This window comes from Heterodontus francisci, chromosome 11 (genome assembly GCF_036365525.1).
Source record: "Heterodontus francisci isolate sHetFra1 chromosome 11, sHetFra1.hap1, whole genome shotgun sequence".
Taxonomy (NCBI): Eukaryota; Metazoa; Chordata; class Chondrichthyes; order Heterodontiformes; family Heterodontidae; genus Heterodontus; species Heterodontus francisci.
In genome coordinates, this window is record NC_090381.1 from 32,823,537 (window position 1) to 32,848,445 (window position 24,909).

Sequence of the window (24,909 nt, forward strand, 5' to 3'; positions counted from 1 at the left end):
TGGACACAGAGAGGAGAGGGAGAAAGAAGAGCGATGGACACATAGAGAAGAGAGGGAGAGGTAAGAAGGATGGAGAGAGAGAGAAAGAGATCCAGATAACCGCTGACAGATGTCATGTATCTGAACTCTCCTCATCGCACATCAAGTGTGCGGGAAGACATTGACTACTTGTGCAAGCAAAGACAATGCCAGGTATCTCACTAAATAGGGAGAAATGTGTTTAAATCAGACTATGTTTTTAGATGGCATAGGTTGGCTATACACTATATGTACAGATTAATTGCACCCATCTCTGTGGCTAAGTCTATAATTTTGTCAAATGTCTGTGGTGCAACATGTCAGTGCCTATCCCTGGACATGGATCCACAACACAAAAATTCCCCTCACCCCTAACTTGACACTAAACTGGTATGAAGTACACAGGGCCTTGCATGCAGCAGTTGGCTGATCAAGGAAATCAAGGGCTGCCACAATTTCCCAGTAAGTCATCCACTGCAAATGGGGCTTCTGATGTGGGCATCAAAAGATGCTGCTCATTGTCACGCTCAAAGAGGGCAGAGGATGACTGCTGTGAACTATAACGCTTGAAGGAATAAGAAGAGCTTTACCGAGGTTAGAGCTGAGCTAAATATTTGGGGCTGTGTAGGAGAAGCTCTATTATGCATCTAAGCCATGCTGTACCTGATATACCTGTACTATATATCTTACCCATTGTAGAGGGTGTCACTTTTTGGGATTTTTTAAAATTATTTTTCCACAGAAAGGTTTTAGTGAAGAAAAGAATTATGTTAATTTTTGGGGGTTTTAAAAGAAAGTGTATTCATACATATTATTTTAATATAAGCACTGAGGTGACAGAAAGTTAACATACTTGTGAGAGCTGGGCTTTGATATAATGTTCTCAAAGGCTGCAAGTTATAAGCAGTTCATTAGCCTGTCTCAACATTCAATAAAGACCTGACAACCATTGTGTTGGGAAGGCTGATTCTTTTGGCTGTGAAGAAAGGTAATGCTGATATAAAAAAGAGACAGAGATCAAGACCCAGGAAATCAGTTACAAAGGTTACCAAGTTATTCAGAGAGCTGTGAGGGCAAGCTCTGGCGAGGCACAGAGGGAGAATACAGTAGTTTGGGGAGATTTTGTTTAAGGCACTGTTATGTAGAAGCATGCTCATTATTTTTTGTTATAACACAAAAATGAATTATACTGATTAACCCTGAATCTGATCAAAATTTATCACACTGTATTTTGACTTGCTGTGAAGTTGGGGGGGTGGGGACAGTAAATAATGCAGATGAGAGCAGGAAGTTGTAAAGAGACACGGACAAGTTGAGTGAGTGGGCAAAACTATGGCAAAGGGAGTTCAATTTAGGTTTGTCTGGTGGGGATCAAGAAAGTGGGGACATAATCTTAAAATCAGAGCTAAGCCATTACAAGTGAAATCAGGAAGCACTCTTTCACACAAAGGGTAGTAGAAATCCGGAACTAGTGAGGATACGAGGACAATTGGAGCTTTCAAGACTAAGATCAATTTTTGCTCGGAAATGATATTAAGGGGTCGGAGCAAAAGATGGCAAATCAGGTTGAGGTGCAAATCAGCCACGATCTAATTGGCCTAATCCTTATCCTATCTTCCTAGTTGTATCTCTTTGATTCTGAAACACATTTTCTTCACAATTCAAAGAGTACAGAATTGTTTAATAAGTAGCTTCTATTAGGTGTTCCCTCACCTCTTTATTCAGAGATGCCTTGAGGTGGAGTGGCTGGTCTGACATCAGGAAATGCTTGCTGAGATGAGCAGTCGGCTGTGGCCCGGCACGATCTGGAGCATACTGTACTTTGCGGATAGTCAGACGCACAGAGCTTCTAGGAAAAGAAAGAGGGGACAAAATCAGTGAGCAACAAGAAGTTCACACAAAACCTGACCAACACTAAGATTTTAAACAATTACCACAAAAGCTGCTGGATTGTCATAAAAACCAAACTGATTCACTGATGTCATTCAGGGAAGGGAACCTGCCATCCTCACTTGATCTGCCAGTCCCACATTATGTGGTTGACTCTTAATGTCCTTAGATGTCCACATCCCAAGAACAAATTAAAAGCTAAATTAAACTGCACAACAGCAGCAACAACTTGCATTTATATGGTGCCTTTAACATAGTAAATCACCAAGGCGCTTCAGAGTACTGTTAGCAACCAAAATTTGACACCTAGCTACATAAGGAGATATTAGGGTAAATGCCAAAGGCTTGGTCAAAGAGGTAGGTTTTAAGGATTGCCTTAAAGGAGGAAAGAAGAAAGGCAGAGAGGTTTAGGGAGGGAATTCCATAGCTTAGGGCTTTAGCAGCTGATGGAATAACAGCCAATGGGGGAAGAGATTAAAATCGCACACTTTAGATACACTGTCCCATCAAACACTCCCAGGGCAGGTTCAGAATGGGATAAATACAGAGTAAGGCTCTCGCTACACTGTCCTAACACTGTTACTCAGCTACATGTTGAAGAGGCCAATGTAATATCTTTCCATTTCTCACATCACTATATGTGGCTTCTTAAAATTGCCAGTTTAATGCCCGTTGGTACTGAATTAGGGACAGTTTAGTGTCATGGGCTGTTGCCTCCTGTGAACAGAACTAACACTAACACCCTGTCTAAAAAAGGACAATTTCATCCCAATTTCAGCCTGGGCTGGATTTGACCATAGTCTCTGTGGTTAAAGGTCAGTGTCTAACCCCCCTGTACTACCAAGTCCCTTTTAAGTCAGTAACTAGATGAAGCTTCAAGGTGAGTGCTTTACACTGTACTGGTAGCAGCAGGAGGTTTATATCAAGAATTCACTACAGGCTCACTGAGTGACAGCTCACAATTCTATGTATCTACCCATCAGCTGGTAATGCTCGAACAGTCAATTGAACAGATTGGTGCAGTCAATTGGAACCTTGTGAGCTGCACATGACGGGTAGCAATGTGTTAGTGTTGCAGTGAATGTGTTACTGATATCACAATGTTGTTAGAGACTATTTTCACAGAATATGAGGGATATATCAGGGTCAACTGCCTTACAGATTGTAGCATATTCCTTCTTATTTACCTTTTATGAATCTTTTCCTCCAGATTTTCCAGGCAGAATGCTACAACTTCAAAATCTACTGAACAGAACTGCAGAAAAAGCAGAAAGATAAGGAATCACAGTTATCCAGAGGGAAGGGTAGGGTGCAGGTCCACTGGCTCTGAATCATTCTCGATGATTACAGATCCATGGGAGCTAACCCATTCTTGGTTACAGATCCATGGGAGCTAACCCATTCTAGGTTACAGGTCCATGGGAGCTAACCCATTCTAGGTTACAGGTCCATGGATGCTAACCCATTCTAGGTTACAGGTCCATGGGAGCAAACCCATTCTAGGTTACAGGTCCATGGAAACTAACCCATTCTAGGTTACAGGTCCATGGGAGCAAACCCATTCTAGGTTACAGGTCCATGGAAACTAACCCATTCTAGGTTACAGGTCCATGGGAACTAACCTATTCTAGGTTACAGGTCCATGGGAACTAACCCATTCTAGGTTACAGGTCCATGGAAACTAACCCATTCTACAGGTCCATGGGAACTAACCCATTCTAGGTTACACGTCCATGGGAACTAACCCATTCTAGGTTACACGTCCATGGGAGCAAACCCATTCTAGGTTACACGTCCATGGGAACTAACCCATTCTAGGTTACAGGTCCAAGGGAACTAACCCATTCTAGGATACAGATCCATGGGAACTAACCCATTCTAGGTTACAGGTCCAAGGGAACTAACCCATTCTAGGTTACAGGTCCATGGAAACTAACCCATTCTACAGGTCCATGGGAACTAACCCATTCTAGGTTACAGGTCCAAGGGAACTAACCCATTCTAGGTTACAGGTCCATGGAAACTAACCCATTCTACAGGTCCATGGGAACTAACCCATTCTAGGTTACACGTCCATGGGAACTAACCCATTCTAGGTTACAGGTCCAAGGGAACTAACCCATTCTAGGTTACAGGTCCAAGGGAACTAACCCATTCTAGGATACAGATCCATGGGAACTAACCCATTCTAGGTTACAGGTCCAAGGGAACTAACCCATTCTAGGTTACAGGTTCAAGGGAACTAACCCATTCTAGGTTACAGGTTCAAGGGAACTAACCCATTCTAGGTTACAGGTCCATGGAAACTAACCCATTCTACAGGTCCATGGGAACTAACCCATTCTAGGTTACACGTCCAAGGGAACTAACCCATTCTAGGTTACAGGTTCAAGGGAACTAACCCATTCTAGGTTACAGGTCCATGGGAGCTAACCCATTCTAGGATACAGATCCATGGGAACTAACCCATTCTAGGTTACAGGTCCAAGGGAACTAACCCATTCTAGGTTACAGGTTCAAGGGAACTAACCCATTCTAGGTTACAGGTCCATGGGAGCTAACCCATTCTAGGTTGCAGGTCCATGGGAGCTAACCCATTCTAGGTTGCAGGTCCATGGGAGCTAACCCATTCTAGGTTACAGGTCCATGGAAACTAACCCATTCTACAGGTCCATGGGAACTAACCCATTCTAGGTTACACGTCCATGGGAACTAACCCATTCTAGGTTACACGTCCATGGGAACTAACCCATTCTAGGTTACACGTCCATGGGAACTAACCCATTCTAGGTTACACGTCCATGGGAGCAAACCCATTCTAGGTTACACGTCCATGGGAACTAACCCATTCTAGGTTACAGGTCCATGGATGCTAACCCATTCTGGGTTACAGGTCCATGGATGCTAACCCATTCTGGGTTACACGTCCATGGGAACTAACCCATTCTAGGTTACACGTCCATGGGAGCTAATCCATTCTAGGTTACACGTCCATGGGAGCTAACCCATTCTAGGTTACAGGTCCATGGATGCTAACCCATTCTGGGTTACAGGTCCAAGGATGCTAACCCATTCTAGGTTACAGGTCCATGGGAGCTAACCCATTCTAGGTTACAGGTCCATGGATGCTAACCCATTCTGGGTTACAGGTCCATGGATGCTAACCCATTCTGGGTTACAGGTCCATGGATGCTAACCCATTCTAGGTTACAGGTCCATGGGAGCTAACCCATTCTAGGATACAGATCCATGGGAACTAACCCATTCTAGGTTACAGGTCCATAGGAACTAACACATTCTAGGATACAGATCCATGGATGCTAACCCATTCTGGGTTACAGGTCCAAGGACGCTAACCCATTCTAGGTTACAGGTCCATGGGAGCTAACCCATTCTAGGTTACAGGTCCATGGATGCTAACCCATTCTGGGTTACAGGTCCATGGATGCTAACCCATTCTGGGTTACAGGTCCATGGATGCTAACCCATTCTAGGTTACAGGTCCATGGGAGCTAACCCATTCTAGGTTACAGGTCCATAGGAACTAACACATTCTAGGATACAGATCCATGGGAACTAACCCATTCTAGGTTACAGGTCCATGGATGCTAACCCATTCTGGGTTACAGGTCCATGGATGCTAACCCATTCTGGGTTACAGGTCCATGGATGCTAACCCATTCTGGGTTACAGGTCCATGGGAGCTAACCCATTCTAGGATACAGATCCATGGGAACTAACCCATTCTAGGTTACAGGTCCATGGATGCTAACCCATTCTGGGTTACAGGTCCATGGATGCTAACCCATTCTGGGTTACAGGTCCATGGGAGCTAACCCATTCTAGGATACAGATCCATGGGAACTAACCCATTCTAGGTTACAGGTCCATGGATGCTAACCCATTCTGGGTTACAGGTCCATGGATGCTAACCCATTCTGGGTTACAGGTCCATGGATGCTAACCCATTCTGGGTTACAGGTCCATGGGAGCTAACCCATTCTAGGATACAGATCCATGGGAACTAACCCATTCTAGGTTACAGGTCCATGGATGCTAACCCATTCTGGGTTACAGGTCCATGGATGCTAACCCATTCTGGGTTACAGGTCCATGGGAGCTAACCCATTCTAGGTTACAGGTCCATAGGAACTAACCCATTCTAGGTTACAGGTCCATAGGAACTAACCCATTCTAGGTTACAGGTCCATGGATGCTAACCCATTCTGGGTTACAGGTCCATGGATGCTAACCCATTCTGGGTTACAGGTCCATGGGAGCTAACCCATTCTAGGTTACAGGTCCATAGGAACTAACCCATTCTAGGATACAGATCCATGGGAACTAACCCATTCTAGGTTACAGGTCCATGGATGCTAACCCATTCTGGGTTACAGGTCCATGGATGCTAACCCATTCTGGGTTACAGGTCCATGGATGCTAACCCATTCTAGGTTACAGGTCCATGGATGCTAACCCATTCTGGGTTACAGGTCCATGGATGCTAACCCATTCTGGGTTACAGGTCCATGGGAGCTAACCCATTCTAGGTTACAGATCCATGGATGCTGACTCATTCTAGGTCACATAGAATTAAATAGAACGCAGGCACAGGCCATTCAGCTCAACCTGTCTGTGCTGGCATTTGTAATTCACTTGAACCTCCGCACATCGTTCCTTATCAAACTCTATCAGCACAACCCTCTTTTCCCCTTTTCTCTCTTATACGTATCTAGCTTCCTCTTAAATGCATCTATACTTTTTGCCTTAACTACTACCGTGTAGTAGCGAGTCCCACATTCTCACCACTCTCTAGGCAAAGAAGTTCCTTGTTAGTTTTTGTGACTATCTTACATTAATGAATTCTAGTTTTGCTTTTCCTACAAGTGGAAACATTTTCTCTGAGTCTACTGTATCAAAGCCTTTCATAATTTTAAAGATCTCTATTAGGTCACCCCTCAGCCATATCTTTTCAAGAAACCTAGCCTGGTCATCCTTTCCTGATAGGTATAACCTCACAGTTCTGGTATTATCCTTGTATATCTTTTATGTGCCCTCTCCAGTGACTCTATACCCTTTTATGAACATAACATAAGAAATAGGAGTAGGCATAGGCCATTCAGCCCTTCGAGCCTGCTCTGCCATTCAATAAAATCATGGCTGATATTCTACTTTAATATGATTTTCCTGCACTATCTCCCTTTCCCTTGACATTTTTAATACAAAATGATTCCTGACAACGCAGCATGCCACTGACGTCATCAGGCTGCGCCACGGTGCGCACATGCGCAGACGGTCTCCTGCTCTCTGCGCATGCGCTGCGTTCCGGCTTGCCAGGACTGGTTAGTGCATGCGCCGACGACGTCATCGCGTGGACCAGAGAGCTGCAATGCCTGAAGTACAATTGAGAAGTAGGGGAGAAAGCGGCTGGATGGGGGATCTGCAGCTGGAGAGAACGGCCGGATGGAGGGGGCCGGAAGCGAGAGGCCGTAGAGAGCCGCGGGGAGCGAGCGGCTGAAGACCTTGGTGTCACCGGGTGCGGGTAAGTTGGGTAAGTCTTTTGCTGTTGCAAATTTATGGCGCATGCGTAGAAAAACGCACCCCCCCCCCCACGCTGCTGTCTCTGGCCACTCCACTTCACTCCGTCACTGGGCCGTTCGCGCGCCCAGTCGCCGGCCGCTCCGCTCACCCCAGGCCCGCTCCGTTCGCTCGCCCACTCACTGACCGCTCCACTACCCTCCGTCACTGGGCCGTTCGTTCGCCCAGTCGTCGGCCACTCCGCTCCCCCCAGGCCCGCTCTGCTCCCCTCCGTCACCGGGCCGTTCGTTCGCCCAGTCGTCGGCCACTCCGCTCCCCCCAGGCCCGCTCCGTTCGCTCGCCCACTCGCTGACCGCTCCACTACCCTCCGTCACCGGGCCGTTCGCTCGCCCACTCGCCGACCGCTCCGCTACCCCCCTCCCCGGCCCGCTGCCCCCTTTCCTTCCTCCCTCCCCGGCCCTTGCCCCGGCCAGCTCGTTCGCTCTCTCACTCCAGCCATTGTGTGCTGACATGTGTTTGTTAGGTTGCCTCCGTGTGATTATTTGAGCAGTGCCATCTTTAGTCCTGGCAGCTTTTGCGCATGTGCCACAACAGCGCCCCCTAGCAGTAGCGTTGTCAGCAAATGCAGTCTTTTTAATATGTAGAAATATATTGATATCAGTCTTGAACATACTCAATGATTGAGCCACCACAGCCGTCTGGGGCAGAGAATTCCAAAGATTCACCACCCTCTGAGTATCGGCAGGCATCAAGATCGGCGCAGGCTTGGAGGGCCGAATGGCCTGTTCCTGTGCTGTACTGTTCTTTGTTCTTTATAGAAATTCGTCCTCATCTCAGTCCTAAATGGCCTACCCCTTATTCTGGGACTGTGTCCCCTGGTTCTAGACTCACCAGTCAGACAAAACATCCTTCCTGCACTTACCCTGTCGAGCCCTGTAAGAATTTTGTATGTTTGAATGAGATCACCTCTCATTCTTCTAAACTCCAGAGAATAAAGGCCCAGTCTATTTAATCTTTCCTCATCGGATAATATCTCCATCCCAGGAATTAGTTTGGTGAATCTTTGTTGCACTCCCTCTATGTTTTTTTTCTTTCTTTTTAACAAGACAATAGGCAGTTTTTATAATATGGCGACCTGAATGATACAAGTATGGTCTATCTAAAGTTCAATACAGGTTTACCATAACTTCTCTACTTTTCAATTATATTCCATTAATATAAATCCTAATACTTGGTTTGTTTTTCTGTAAGATCTTATTAACCGGTGTCACAACTTCTGAAGATTTATGCACTTGTACTCTCAGATCCCTTTGCTTCTGTACCCCATTTAGATTCTTATTATTCAAGTAATAAGTGACCCTTTTATTTTTCTTACCAAAATGCAATACCTTACACTTAGTTATGTTGAAATTCATTTGCCAATTTTATGCCCATTCTGCAAGTTTATTACTGTCTTCTTGCAATTTGTTGCAGTCCTCAGTATTGACTATTCTTCCCAATATGGTATCGTCTGCAAATTTAGAAATTATGTTTTGAATCCAAAGTCTAAGTCATTAATATAATCCTTGTGGGATCCCACTTCCCACCCTCTGCCACACTGAAGAATTGCCCTTTACCCCTACTCTCTGCTTTCTGTCTGTCAGTCAGCTCGCTATCCATTCTGCTAATTGTTCCCTGACAATGCATGCTCTAATCTTGTTCATTAGTCTATTATGTGGTATCTTATCAAAGGTCTGTGGAAAATCTAAATGTACTACATCTACTGTATTACCCTTGTCCACTCTCTCTGTTATCACTTCAAAGAATTCAATGAAGTTGATCAAGCAAGATTTTCCCTTTTGGAATCCATGTTGACCATTTGCTATTATATTTTTGTTGCCTAGATGTTGTTCTATTTCTCCTTTAGTCAGGATTCCATTACCTTTTCTATTACAGATGTTAAGCTGACTGGTCTATAGTTCCCTGTATATGTTCTATCATGCTTCTCAAATATAATTTATATATAAATATAATTAGGTATAATGTTAATTATCCACCAGTCCTCTGGCATTACACCTTTTTAAATATGTATATGAATGCTTCTGCTATCTCTTCCCTAGTTTCTTGTAAAATGCCCGAATGCAATCTGTCCATACTAAGGGCTTTTTCCTCTTTGAATTTGATGAGGTTATTCAATATTTTGCCTCCATTTATTTGAATTGCAGTTACATCGTTTTTAATCCCACTTTCCGATGTCATGTCCACCCAATCCATCTCCCCGGTAAATAGTGAAGCAAAGGGCAGGATTTTCAGCCCCCATTGGGGACAAGCACAGAGGTGGATGAAAATTTGTGTTGCTTGTTGGCATGCTGGTTTGCCAGCAGCCTCCTGCCCCTGGCCATTTTGCTGGAGGCAGGATGGGGATCAGCAGGGCTGCTTGCCTGCAAGCAATAGGTAGTCAATTCGGGGGTTATATGGCCCTCGAGTCACTGGAGACTAGGCAAGCTACTTGGAGGGGGGGCCAGTGCTCCAGGCAGGCTTTGAGGCCCTCTCCGCCTGCTTGGTTACAGCTTACCACTCCATAATGGGGGCCTGGCTGCTGATTCCATTTTTAAATTTCAAAGTTGGAGAGAGGGTGCCTCAGAATGGAGGTGGCCTCTTTCTCTCTTACCTGAACTGCAGGCTTTGCCTCCTTCCGAGCTGGAAGGCCTCTAGTTGGTCCTCCAGCTTTGAGAGTTTGTTCGTCATTCTTAATGACCAGCCCGGCCTCTGGCCATTAATTGGCCAATTTGGAGAAAATCACAGCCAGATGTCCCAAACAGTGTAGGGTTGTGACCCTCATTTGACCCTGACCTCGGGATCCTGACCCAAAATCCATTTCATTATTGCTGCCTGCAATTTTATCCTGACCATCCCTTAATCGGCATATTTCCATCCCAACCTTCCTTTTTTTTTTTATTTATGAGTCTATAGAATATTTTACTATCTTGTTTTATGTTGCTTGATATTTTAATTTTATAGTTCCTCTTTGCCTCCCTATTTTTTTGACTTCTCTCCTTGGAGGCAGTGGTGTAGTGGTGATATCACTGGACTAGTAATCTAGAGCCTAGGCTAATGCTCTGGGGACCAGGGCAGATGGCGAAATTTATGGGGCGGCACAGTGGTGCAGTGGCTAGCACCGCAGCCTCACAGCTCCAGCAACCCGGTTCTGGGTACTGCCTGTGCGGAGTTTGCAAGTTCTCCCTGTGACCGTGCGGGTTTCTGCCGGGTGCTTCGGTTTCCTCCTGCAGCCAAAGACATTGTAAATTGACCCTAGTCTAGGTAGGTGGTAGGAGAATGGTGGGGATGTGGTAGGAAATATGGGATTAATGTAGGATTAGTATAAATGGGTGGTTGTTGGTCGGCACAGACTTGGTGGGCTGAAGGGACTGTTTCAGTGCTGTATCTCTTTATGACTCAGCTCTTCATATTCTCCCTTGTCATGTTCTCTCTTGCTCAGCATGCACTTAGTGTATGTTCCTTTCCTTAACCTCCATTTTTCCTTTATGTCTTCATTCATCCAATGGTGTCATTTTTAAGCAGAATATATTTTTCCTGAGCTCTGTTGCACACCTATTTTAAATGTTTACCATTGCTTTTCTACATCATTATTTGCCAATATTCTGACAAAATGACATTGACCTGAAATGTTAACTATTTCTCACAGATACTGCCAGATCTGCTGAGCATTTCCAGCATTTTGTGGTTTTATTTCAGATTTTCAGAGTTCACAGTACTTTGCTCTTATACCCTGCAATGCTGAATTTCCAGTCATGATTTTTCTATTAGCAATGTCTCAGTAATCTCGACTATATCTGGTTGCTCATGATGTATTATTACCGCTAGTTAACAGAAGTTCCTTTTGCTTTATTTCTGACCATCTTTTTACTCACTAGATCTAAAACTTTATTTATTCCCTGCTCATTTATGTCTTCCCTTAGTTTAGTCTGTCCCATGTTCTCACTTAAGCTTGTTTCATTTCTTGTAGATTCCTCCTCTCCCCCCATATTACTAGTTTAAAGCCTTTGCCACCTCCCTCTAGATCCTTTGCCAATGATTTTACATCTATGACCTCTGTTATTGACCCACTCTCCAGAGGGATTAGCTTTTCACTATTTACTCTATCGAAACCTCTCATCATTTTTATAACCTGTATTAGGCCACCTCTTAACCTTCTCTGTTCCATGGAGAACAATGCTAACTTTCCCAACCTTCCCTCATAACTGAAGTTCCTCATCCCTGGTAACATCCTGATCAACCTCCTCTGTACCCTTTCTAAGGCCTTCACTGAAATGTGATGCCCAGAATTATTCACAATACTCCAGCTGAGGCCTAACCAGTATTTTATAAAGTTCCAGCATGATCTCTTTGTTTCTCTATTCTATGCATCCATTTATAAACACAAGTAGCCCATATGGGTTTGTTTTAAACAAGATATCAACCTGCTCTGTCACCTTTAAGGATTTGTGTATATGTTCAAAGGTCTCTCTGCTCATGCAATTTATAGTATACTGCCTTTCAGTGTGTAATGTGCATCACATTACACTTTTCTGCATTGAGCTCCATCTGCCATGCTTCTGCCCATTTCACCACCCTGTCTATGGCATCCTGAAGTCTATAACTATTCTCATCACGATCTATTCCTTTGTCAAATTTTATATCACCTGAAAACTTTATGATGCTGGTCCCTACACCTGATTATAGGTCACTTATAAAAATTGAACAGTAATAGACCGTAAGGCCAGAATTTTACCGGCACGCCATAGGTCCCACAGTTGGCACCAAATGAGGGTCCCAAATCCGCGTGGGCGAATGGCAGGACATGGCAAGGGATTTTACCGATGACGGCTGATTAAGAGTCTACCGGCGGGACCGCTGTCCCGTTAAGGACCGCAACTTGTCTCTCCGATCTGCCAGCTGAATCAGAGGACCAACAGCTCTGCAGCCTTGTCAGAGTCACTGATGGAGGTGGCCACTGCTGAGACTGCAGGGAAAAAGAGAGTGCCTTCATCTTGAGATGCTCTCAAAAGGGCCGGAGAGAAGTTTTTACAATGTGCCGGGGCCATTCAGGCTGGCCCCGCGATAAGAGGGGTGAACCCGCCAGCAGCGGATCAGAGCCACATCTGAAGCCAATTGCCATTGGAGGGGCCCCTCCATGGGCCATTGAGCATTGTTAAAGGAAGCCTCCCCTCCACCCCAGCAATCCGTTGGGAGGCTGCTTCAATGTACCTAGCAGTCTCCCCACGAGGTAAGTGGGCTGTCTCATCGTTGGTAAAATGCTGGGTGATGTAAAGTGGCCATTAATAGGCCACTAAGTACTTTAATTGGCCATCTACCTGCAGTCAGCGTGCAGCCGAGCAGCTGCTGCTGTTGACTATACCCATGGTGGCAGGAAGACGTCAGGCTTCCCTCCCAATGCCTTTCATCACCATTTTACCAGCCCTCTCACCCCCCCAGCCCAAAATTAACCCTTGGGAAACCCCACTGCAAACCACCTCCCAATCTGAAAAACATCCATCCACCAACACCATTGCTTTCAGTCACTGACTCAATTCCGGATCCATACTGCCACTTTCTCCTAATTCATATTCCATCTTCTTAGCAAGTCTCCAGTGTGGCACTTTGTTGAATACCTTCCAAAAGTCCATATATACATCTTCTAGACTACTTTGATCATGGCTCTCTGTTACCTCAAAGAACACCATTTTCCTTTAGCAAATCCATGCTGGATTTCCTTGATTAACCCATGCATTTCCAAATGAAAGTTTATTTTGCCCTGATAATGGTTTCCAGTAACTTCCCCACATTTGATATTAGGTTGCCTGGTCTGTAGTTTCCTGGTTTATCCCTCACCCCTTCCTTGAATAGTGGTATAACATTAGTAACCCTCCAGACTTCCAGCACTACTCTTGTATCCAATGAGGATTGAAAGATTGTGACCAATGCCTCTGCTGTTTCTACCTTTGCTTCTCTCAGCAACCTAGGTTGCATTCCATCTGAGCGAGGTGACTTACCAACTTTCAGTAATGCTAATCTATTTAATATGTCTTCTCTATCTATTACTGTCTTGTCCACAATTTCCCTCTCCTCTTTTAGTGTAAGCTCCACATCAAATATTTCCTTTATGAAGACTGATGCAAAGTAAACATTTAATACTTTTGTCAGGTCCTCTGTATGAAGATTTCCCCGTGGATCTGAATAGGTCCAAATTTTTCCCTACTTAACTGCTTGCACTTTATATGTTTATATGTTTTAGAGTTCAATTTAATATGCCTGCTAATCTTTTCTCAGAACCTCTCTTTGGCACCCATATTAACATTTTCAAATTCCCTCCTGTACTTTTCATAATCTTCCTCATTATTAACTAATCTTGCTCCTGACATTTGGAATAAGCCACCATTTACAGTTTATTGCCTTTGTCATCCAGGGAACATTAGCTTTGGATGCTGTTCCTTTTCCCTTCAAAAGAATATGTCTAGTTTGTCCCCGAACTGTCTCTTCCCTATCTGCACCACTTCTTCAGCCATGTATTTACCTGTACTATCTTCCTGCTTCTATACTTACAAGCATGTAGCACTGGGCGTAAACCTGAGATTACTACTCTTTCCAAATTCCTGAAACTCTGCCTGAAGGACCGCAACACATTTTCTACATCTGCCATTGGTTCCAACATGGACCACAACATCTGGCTGTTCTCCTTTTCCTCGTAGTACATCCTGAACCCGCTCGGTGATATCCCTGGCAAAAGGAAGGCAACATAACATTCGAAAATCATGTATGTAGTTACAGGAATGCCTGTTTATGCCCCTAACTATTGAATCCCCTCTGACGACTGCATTTCTACCCTTTCTATTTCCACTTTGAGCAGCCACAGTGCCGGCAGTTTAATTCTTACTGCATTCCTCCAAGGAGTCATCATCCTCAGACTTCTGGATGTACTACAGTAACTCCAACTGTTTCCATTGTGAGTTCCCACACAGACCAAGGTTTGCATGCAATAAGAAACCCTCTTTCAAGCAACTCTAGTCAATCCATTAACCTCTAAGTCACTGAACCCCTGACCGCTAAAACACTTGAAACAGAACTCTAAAAAACTAAGATAATGAGACCCTTAACTGTAAAACTCTAAGAGACTGACCTCTAAAGACTGAGATATTAAATAATAAAGTTAACTAAAGACCCTGGAATTGATATTTATCAATCTAAAACACAATGGAAATGACCATCAACGAAACAAACTAACGCTTACCAGTTAACCACCAATCCACTCCCTCCGCAGCAGTTTTGAATTTCTTCATCACTGTTCTGTGTTCAGTTCATGTTTGACTCTGACTGTGGCCTCAGGCTCACTCTCTCTGCTCTCACTGTACTTGTTACTTGACATATAAACCACCCAAACATTTCAACTGGATACCAGCCTGTAACTCACTCTACATGTAGGCCAGTCAAACTTTTCAATTAGAATTTGGCCTATTTTTCATGACCAAAGTCCAGAAAAGAATTTGGACCAGAACGAAGACTAACATGGGAACTAGAATTCAGATCAGAACCAGAACTGGAATCTGAACTATCTTCAACTTCTACTTATGATTTTTCTGTTAGGTTATTAGAAATAATTTTAATGGCATCAAAAAGGAGTTCCTTTAAACTATCTGTAGAATATGTATCCACCACATTGTGCATCATTTTCTTCTGGATCATAAGAAGAACTTATAGATCTTACCTTTTCTGGGTCATTGGGACTAGGCTGAAGACATACAGAACAGGGCAGGTGGTTTGGGAACTGTTAAGGGAAAGGACAGAAATATTAATTGCAGCAGACAGACCATCAGCAACACTCAAAGCAGCAACCACACTGAATTCCTGTTCCTCTTCATTCAACTGCTCCCTCTTATTTTGATGCTTCACCCTTAGTCCTTCTTCATCCGGTCACATTTTTGGTGAAGCTCCTTTGACCTCACATAGAATGCCCACACCTCCTTCATTACTGAAGCTGCCTAAAAGATGCTCGGTTGCCGTTATGCCAAGCACTACTTTTCACTCAATCACTCAGGATTCTCTGTAAAACTCAAGTGTGTCTGAAGCTTCGGCCCTGCTCCCATATCTGGGAAGCTTTTTGACTCAGTGATTGTCCACAATACTGGCTGCAGTTTTGGACTGGAATCTGGATGCAGTACTGATCAGTTGGAGAGGTTCAGAGCTCATTTTAGTAGGAATGACCATGATAAAATTGAGCCTCCGCCCCACCAACACCTCCCACCCGGTGCCACTCTCAACCAGAGTCATTTCTGCTGTTACTGCAGGTTGCAAAACGCACCTGAAAGCAGAAGGGCAAAGCTTTGTCTCCAATCTTCCTTACGAGGCGTTCCTGTGACTTAGTCAGGGATTTTGGTTCCCCATCTGTTGGAGGGTACAGCTGGATTGTGGACACATACAGGTCCCTTTTAAATGCATGTCCAACCATCTCGATGTCCTCAGGTCCATAGTGAAAAATGCAGCTCAGTCTGCAATAAACTGAGGATAGAGGAAAAGCAGAAGATTAGAAAGATAGGAAGAATTGAAGTAAGAAGTGATAATGTGGAAATACACAGCAGGGCAGCTGGGATCTGCAGGAAACAAGTGGGGCCAGTCTTTGTCGGCAACACTTCACTTTCTTCAGCGACCTCCAAAATGGCTGCTGGCGGAGGTCCAGGACCAAACTTTCTGCCTGCCTGCCTGCATGTTCTTCTCCTCAGCACTGTTACCTGAAGCCACAGCATCCCAAGAGTGGGGCAATTTACACACAAGTGTGGATTATTTCTGAATGGTGAGGCAGCTTCTACAAATATGCTATTCATTGTAATCCGCTTGTGAACTCTACAGTGAAGCTAATCATATCTCAGTAGTGTGAGAAAAAAAAAATGCCAGCCCTGAAATTCCGCTATGAGATTGAACCATTTAATCCTTAGTGGGTTTGCCTGGATTTCCCCTGTCCTGGCAGAGATACCCGGTTTGAACTCAGTTTTCGAACAATCTGGAAATAAAATCAATAAAAAGTGATCATGATTGTCAAGGAAAAATGTCCTTTAGGGAGGGAAGCCTGCCATCTTTACCCAGTCTGGGGTAAATGTGACTCCATGGTTGACTCTTAGCTGCCCTCTGAATTTTTTTAAATTAATTCGGGGGATGTAGACATCGCTGGCTAGGCCAGCTTTTATTAACCATCCCTAATTGCCCTTGAGAAGATGGTGGTGAGTTGCCTTCTTGAACTGCTGCAGTCCTTAGAGTATAGGTACACCCACAGTGCTGTTAGGAAGGGGGTTCCAGGATTTTGACCCAGTGACAGTGAAGGAACGGCGATATAGTTCCAAGTCAGGATGGTGTGTGGCTTGGAGGGGAACTTGCAGGTGGTGATGTTCCCATGTATCTGCTGCCCTTGTCCTTCTAGGCGGTAGAGGTCACGGGTTTCAAAGGTGCTGTTACGACCAGGTGAGAAAGGGGGGTCTAGGGGTTCCCTTTGCCTAGTTTAACCGTAACAGGGTTTAACTTTAAAAACACTGTGTTTTTAGCTTCCCTTCAGTGAATCATTGTTCACTGCTTTCCCATTGTAAGGCAAAGGAATCAACCAGACAGGTTTTCTTAGATTTAAACTAGGAAGGTGGAAGTTTATTAACCTTAAAACTCCAATTTGGTTAACAACTACGAACACGCGATGCGGCCATGCTAGCACGCATACTCGATAAGCACACTCGCAGATAGAGACAGAAGAGTAGAAAGAATGAAGGGGAAAAATTTGAGGCAATAGCTGGGATTTATTTACGGTCCTTTGAGTTCGATGTAAAGTCTTTGATTGCCAGTAAGTCTTGTCGTTTCGTTGGGGCCCAGTGCACGCTTTAAAACTTGTTTCGATGTAGGAGTCTTTTCTTTCTTGATGTTTAAGTGACTTCAGTGGATCCGGAGATTCGTGAGAGAGAGAGAGCTAGCCAGGAGAGAGGCTCTCTTCTTCCAAGTTCAGTTGCAATCTGACCCAAACTGTCCTGTGAGCAGTTCAAAACCAAAAACCTGGGTCAGCAGGTTAGTCATGTGACTAGTTGTTTTTTTAACAAACTCCTGCATTTGTGGATTCTCCATCTTAGCAGACACCCTGGAATGCTGGCTCTCTTACACATTCAATGTCTGGTGATCAAAATCCATTTGGGTTAATTGGATCAGGGAGCCATTCTATTGTCTCATGGCACTATCTCTTAGTACGTAAATGTTTTCCAGCCACTGCTGATCTCTTTGAACAAGTCATTTCTTCATTCCAGTAACTGTTTAAAAATCAATGTTCATGTGACAAAATTAATATGCCTCATTTGTGGCAGGTGGGGGTCTTCATGACAGTGCGGTCGAAGGATCCTTGATAAGTTGCTGCAGTGCATCTTGTAGATGGTACACACTGCTACCACTGTGCATCGGTGGCGGAGGGAGTGAATGTTTGTAGATGGGGTGCCAATCAAGTGGGCTACTTTGTCCTGGATAGTGTTGAGCTTCTTGCGTGCTGATGGAGCTGCACTCAGATTCATAGTCATTTACGACACAGAAGGGGGCCACTGGGCCATCAAGTCCATGCCGGCTCTCCACGGAGCTACTCGGTCAGTCCCACGCCCCCACTCGATCTCCCTAGCCCTGCAAGTCTATTTCTCTCAGGTGGCCATCCAACTTCCTCTTGAAGTCATTGATTGTCTCTGTTTCCACCACCCTGGTGGGCAGCAAGTTCCAGGTCATTACCACCCGCTGCATTAAAAAAGTGCTTCCACATATTCGCACTGCATCTCTTGCCCAAGACTTTCAATCTGTGTCCTCTGGTCCTTATACCATCAGTTAATGGGCACAGTTTTTCCTTGTCTAACTTAGATAAGCCTGTCATAATCTTGTACCCTTCTATTAAATTTCTCCTCAATCTCCTTTGTTCCAAAGAGAACAACCCAGTTTTTCCAACCTAACCTTGCAACTAAAATCCTCCATCCCTGGAATGATTCTGGTAAATCTCCTCTGCACCCTCACATCCTTCCTGAAGTGTGGTAACCAGAACTGGATGCAGTACTCCAGTTGGGGCCTAACCAGAGCTTCATAAAGGTTCAGCATAACTTTCCTGCTTTTGTACTCAATGCCTCTATTTATGAAGCCCAAGATCCCATATGCTTTACTAACCACTCTCTCAATATATCCTGCCACCTTCAAAGATCGATGCACATGCACTCCCAGGTCCCTCTGTTCCTGCACACTCTTTCGAACTGTGCCATTAAGTATATATTGCCTCTCCCTATTCCTTCTGCTAAAATGCATCAATTCACACTTCTCAGTATTAAATTCCATCTGCCACCTCTCTTCCCATTCTGCTAGCTTATCTATGTCCTGTTGCAGGCAGTTCCTATCATCTCACGGTTTGCCACACCTCCAAGTTTGGTGTCATTGGCAAATTTTGAGATTCTATTCTGTAGTGCAAGGTTCAAGTCATTTATATATAGCAAAAAAAAAAAATTCTCTAGCAACTTTCACAAACACAGCGTGTTCCAAAGCACTTAAAAGTCAATGAAGTGTCGTCACTGTTGTAATGTAAGAAACGTGGGAAGCCAATATGTGCACAGCAAGGTCCCACAAATGACCAGATGATCTGTTTTCACAATGTTTGATTGAGAGATTTGGCCAGGGCATCAGGGATAACTCGCCTACGCTTCTTCGAAATAATGCCATGGGATCTTCTACATCCATCTGCGAGGTCAAATCTCATCCATTCTGATAGTGCAGCACTCCCTCATGAAGGCCCATCATTGCTGCCACCTTCTCAGGGCAAATAGGAATGGGTAATAAATGCCAGACCTGTCAGCAATACCAACATCTTGAGAATGAATAAGAAAAAAATGAGTTATTTTAAATAGATCGACACTTCCACTAAACTGGGATGAAAGGAAAATGGGTGAGTGAGTAAAATATTTCTCCTGAACATCAGAAACATGAGCTCTGGGTCCCATTCTCTAATGAAAATGAAACCTGACCCAAATCTGGTCCACTCCACTTTCAAAGGGCTGCTGAGCATTTTTGGACTAAATTTTATTTGGAGAAGTTTTTTAGTAAGAAGTCTGAACAGTAAGTCTGTAAGAACTCATAATTGGTGATGTGAGGATGTTATCACTGTGTCAACTGGTTCCCTTCAGAAGAGGAGAGGGCTCTTTTCATACTGCGGACAGGACAGAACTCACCTTTTCTACCCTTTATGTAACCGGTGTCCACCAACAGTACACCATCTATGGAAAGAAGCAGAATGTTGGGTTACTCGATTTTACATGCCACCCATGCATTGCATAATGGCAATTTATAACTTCCCACAGGTCCACAGAACCAGCTCTTCTCAACCCAGGATAAAGCTGCAAACTGCAAATGCCAAGTTGACGCACCTCCAATGGATTTAAACACCAGCACTAGATACTGTCGGATTTGAGGCCACAAAAAAGAGTCCCACAATTGATGTCTTGTTCTGTGAACCCCTGCTGGAAAGAACATGTGTGCGGACTTTGGGGGAAGGCGGCATTAGGTTTAGCTATGGCGCCCTCCACAGCAGAATATTTGGCTGACGCTCACTGCCTAGGTTTGCATGTAAAGGCTAGCCACTTGAGTCAGATACTGAAGGACAGCCAGTGGAAGTGGAACCCATACCACAGCAAGAGCTGGCGCTTTCAGAGAGGAAGAAAATAAGTTAACAGTCAGTCAGTCATTGACTCTTACAGCACAGAAGGAGGCTATTCATCCCACCTTGCCTGTGCTGGCTTTTTGAAAAAGCTATCCAATTTGTCCCAGTCTTCTACTCTTTCTGTATAGTCCTGCAAAATGTTTTTCTTTTCAAGTATGCATTTAATTCTCTTTTGATAGTTTCTATTGAATCTGCTTCCACCTACCTTTCAGGAAGTGCATTCCAGATCGCAACAACTCACTGAGGGAAAAAAAAATCTTCTCATCTCCTCTCTGATTCTTTTGCCAATTACCTTAAATTTTGAACACCTCTATCAAATCTCCCTTAACCTTCTCTGCTCTAAGGAAAACAACCCCAGCTTCTCCAGTCTCTCTACGTAACAAATATCATCCCTAGTATAATTCTTGTAAATCTCCTCTTCATCCTTTCTAGGGCTTTCATATCCTTGACAGCTAATCAACAGTTGAAAGCAACATAATCTCCTCCAGGATAAGCCATTGGGCAAACACCATGGTCCAATCCCAGAGAAAACTCATACAAGGCAAAATATTGCAGATGCTGGAAATCTGAAATCTAAACATAAAATGCTGGAAATACTCAGCAGGTAAGGCAGCATCTGTGGAGGGAGATACGGAGTTAATATTTCAGGTCGAGGACCTTTCATCACAACGGGAAAAAGTTAGAGATGCAACAGATTTTAAGCAAGTACACAGGCAGGGAAGCTGGGAGGGGTGAAAGAACAAAAGGGAACATTGTGTGGAAGACAGCGTGCAATTCTGGTAGCCACACTACCAGAGGACGTGGAGGCTTTGGAGAGGGTACAGAAGAGGTTTACCAGGATGTTGCCTGGTCTGGAGGGCATTAGCTATGAGGAGAGGTTGGATAAACTCGGATTGTTTTCACTGGAACGACGGAGGTGGAGGGGCGACATGATAGAGGTTTACAAAGTTATGAGTGGCATGGACAGAGTGGATAGTCAGAAGCTTTTTCCCAAGGTGGACGAGTCAGTTACTAGGGGACATAGGTTTAAGGTGAGAGGGGCAAAGTTTAGAGGGGATGTGCGAGGCAAGTTCTTTACACAGAGAGTGGTGAGTGCCTGGAACTTGTTGCCGGGGGAGGTGGTGGAAGCAGGTACCATCGGGACGTTTAAGAGGCATCTTGACAAATACATGAATAGGATGGGAATAGAGGGATACGGACCCCGGAAGTGCAGAAGGTTTTAGTTTAGGCAGGCATCAAGATCGGCGCAGGCTTGGAGGGCCGAATGGCCTGTTCCTGTGCTGTACTGTTCTTTGTAGGTAGGTGATAGGGAATATGGGATTACTGTAGGGTTAGTACAAATGGGTGGCTGTTGGTCGGCACAGACTCGGTGGGCCGAAGGGCCTGTTTCAGTGCTGTATCTCTAAATAAATAAATAAAAAAAAATAAAACAGCAGAGATTAAATGACAAAGGGGATGATGGTGCAAGGGATAAGTGGGTGGTAATGGGACAAGTAGAGAAACAAAATATGGATTTAGAGGAGGTGTAATTGTGAAAAGCAGAATCATCACCAACAGCTGCCATCCGAAAATTAAAAAAAAAATTGGGGGCAGAGGTTAGGATCTGAAATTGTTGAACTCAATGTTGAGTCTGGAAGGATGTAAAGTACCTAATCGTAAAATGAGATGCTGTTTCTTGAGTTTCCGTTGAGGTTCATTGGAACAGTGCAGGTGGTCAAGGACAGAAAGGTTAGAGTGGGATTGGGATGGAGAAAAAAATGATAGGGGACTGGAAGCTCGGGGTCGTGCTTGTGGACTGAATGGACGTGTTCCCAAAGATTGAGTGACCGCTTTGTGGAACACCTCCATTCAGGCCACAAGCATGACCCCAAACTTCTGGTCACCTGTCATTTTCTCTGTCCTTGGCCTCCTACACTGCTCCAATAAAGTTCAAAATAAGCACAAGGAACAGCATCTCACCTTTCGATTAGGCATTTTACAGTATGCTCGACTCAGTGAGTTCAACAATTTCAGATCATAATCTCAGTTCACATTTTGTTTCTTTTATCGTGTTATTTGGGGGTTTTATTTTATCGGACAGTAGCTGTTGGTGATTATTCTGCTTTGCACATTTACATTACTCCAGACCCATCCTTTGTTTCTTTACTTGTCCCATTACCACCCTCTTCTGTCTTGCGCAAACATCCCTTTTGTCATTTAATCTCTCCTGCCTTTCATCCCATCACAGACCGTCCCTATTGTTCTTCTTCCACCCCTCCCCTCTTTCCCTGCCTCTGTACTTACGTAAAACCAGTTGCATTTTCAACTTTTTCCAGTTCTGATGAAACACCATCGACCTGAAACATTAACTCTGTTTCTCCACCCAGGGAGAACGCCCCTCGTGGATGTGACTGTTAGAGAGTCTGATCACAGATCACTGAATGCTGCTGAACCAGCTTTGAGGAAATGCTGACATTACAAACAGAATAGTGTGATATTAACAGATGAAATGTCTCGGAGCCCAGGTTAGTCTCAAAACCCAACCCGACATCAACCACCATGGACTAGGTCTCAGTCAAAGACACCAGAGAAAACCGTCAGAATAAACCAGGACTCAACACCTAACTGCATGTTGCCCAGTATTCATTCTCTCAATGACCCTGATATTCAGGCAGATGATGAAGGTTTTCCTCTTCATTGGGTCCTGACAATGAGATATTTTATCCTCCAGTGGATCCTGGTAAAGTGAACCTCCCTGTATTTGTGAACCACTGGGGCATCGGCATGGTTATGATATGAGATTGCACCATCACAGTCACTTCAATAAGTCACAGCCCTAGAGTGTAGAACAGTACCTCACAGAGTCACATCCCAGAATGAGGGACACGGCCTCAGAGTCACCCCCCAGAGTGAGGGACACTATCTCACAGAGTCACACCCCAGTGTGAGGGACACTACCTCACAGAGTCAAACCCCAGTGTGAGGGACACTACCTCACAGAGTCAAACCCCAGTGTGAGGGACACTACCTCACAGAGTCAAACCCCAGAGTGAGGGACACGACCTCAGAGTCACACCCCAGAGTGAGGGACACGACCTCAGAGTGAGGGACACTATCTCACAGAGTCACACCCCAGTGTGAGGGACACTATCTCACAGAGTCAAATCCCAGTGTGAGGGACACTATCTCACAGAGTCAAACCCCAGAGTGAGGGACACGACCCCAGTGTGAGGGACACTATCTCACAGAGTCAAACCCCAGAGTGAGGGACACCATCTCACAGAGTCACACCCCAGTGTGAGGGACACTATCTCACAGAGTCAAACCCCAGAGTGAGGGACACCATCTCACAGAGTCACACCCCAGTGTGAGGGACACTATCTCACAGAGTCACACCCCAGAGTGAGGGACACCAACTCACAGAGTCAAACCCCAGAGTGAGGGACACGACCTCAGAGTCACACCCCAGAGTGAGGGACACGTCCTCAGAGTCACACCCCAGAGTGAGGGACACGTCCTCAGAGTCACACCCCAGAGTGAGGGACACGTCCTCAGAGTCACACCCCAGAGTGAGGGACACGTCCTCAGAGTCACACCCCAGAGTGAGGGACACTATCTCAGAGTCACACCCCAGCGCAAGGGACACTACTCCAGAGATTCAGACTTCCCAGGTGCTTTCTGGTATCTCCTGCTGGTTGAGAGTGTGATTAGATTAGAGATACAGCACTGAAACAGGCCCTTCGGCCCACCGAGTCTGTGCCGAACATCAACCACCCATTTATACTAATCCTACACTAATCCCATATTCCTACCAAACATCCCCAACTGTCCCTATATTTCCCTACCACCTACCTATACTAGTGACAATTTGTAATGGCCAATTTACCTATCAACCTGCAAGTCTTTTGGCTTGTGGGAGGAAACCGGAGCACCCGGAGAAAACCCACGCAGTCACAGGGAGAACTTGCAAACTCCACACAGGCAGTACCCGGAATCGAACCCGGGTCCCTGGAGCTGTGAGGCTGTGGTGCTAACCACTGTGCCACTGTGGAGTGAGGTCTGTGAGCAGGGAGACTGACTGGATTCCTACAGGAGGAATTCTTACTGCCATTATGATGGGGATCGAAAGCAGAGGAAAAATGTAAATGGCAGAATTATTGTGGGGCAGGAAAGAAACCAGTTCCCTGTGAGCTTTACTGTGTGAGGAGTACATTAACTGTCAGTGATGCATACTTACCCACTGGGTCAATATGGCTGCCATGATCCACAAAATCTCTTTTGCTCAAATAGGCAGCAATCTATGAAAGATTTAAAGTAGAAATTACAGCTAGAAATAATTGTCAATATTATCGAACAATTTCTTGTCATGCTCGACCCATCGCTTTAACTCAACCATTTAACCTGTTGTCAATTAATCCAAAGGTGTATTTATTAAAATTGCAGATAAAGATATGTCAAAAGAATATAGAAAAATAAATACATTGTAGAGTTTAAATTGATTTGCGTATAGATCCAGAGGTAGTGCTGAGTTTAAACTAACTGATGTATAGAGACAGGGGTAGTGTAAAGGTTAAGTTAACCAACATATAGAGGAGCAGGAAGGGAATGTGTAGAGGTTAAACTAACCGTGTAAAGAGGAGATGGGGAAAGGGCAAAACAATGGCAGATGGAGTTCAATATGAAGAAGTGTGAAGTCTTCCACTTTGGTTCTAAGAAAGATTGAGTACAACTGTGGAGGAGCAAAGGGTTATAGGTGT

At 44.7% G+C, this 24,909-nt stretch overlaps 1 protein-coding gene across 2 annotated transcripts in view; it reads right to left on the reverse strand.

Annotated features, from left to right (window-relative positions):
* Positions 1-24,909, reverse strand: part of LOC137374834 (S-arrestin-like) — a 55,106-nt gene that overhangs the window by 23,359 nt on the left and 6,838 nt on the right. For both annotated transcript variants that reach the window (XM_068041377.1, XM_068041378.1), the window contains exons 3-8: positions 24,390-24,450; positions 19,686-19,730; positions 15,782-15,978; positions 15,188-15,247; positions 3,096-3,163; positions 1,732-1,867 (exon numbers count right to left, since the gene is read on the reverse strand). In XM_068041377.1, the coding sequence (XP_067897478.1) occupies positions 1,732-1,867; positions 3,096-3,163; positions 15,188-15,247; positions 15,782-15,978; positions 19,686-19,730; positions 24,390-24,450 (567 nt within the window). The remainder of the gene's footprint in view (positions 1-1,731; positions 1,868-3,095; positions 3,164-15,187; positions 15,248-15,781; positions 15,979-19,685; positions 19,731-24,389; positions 24,451-24,909) is intronic.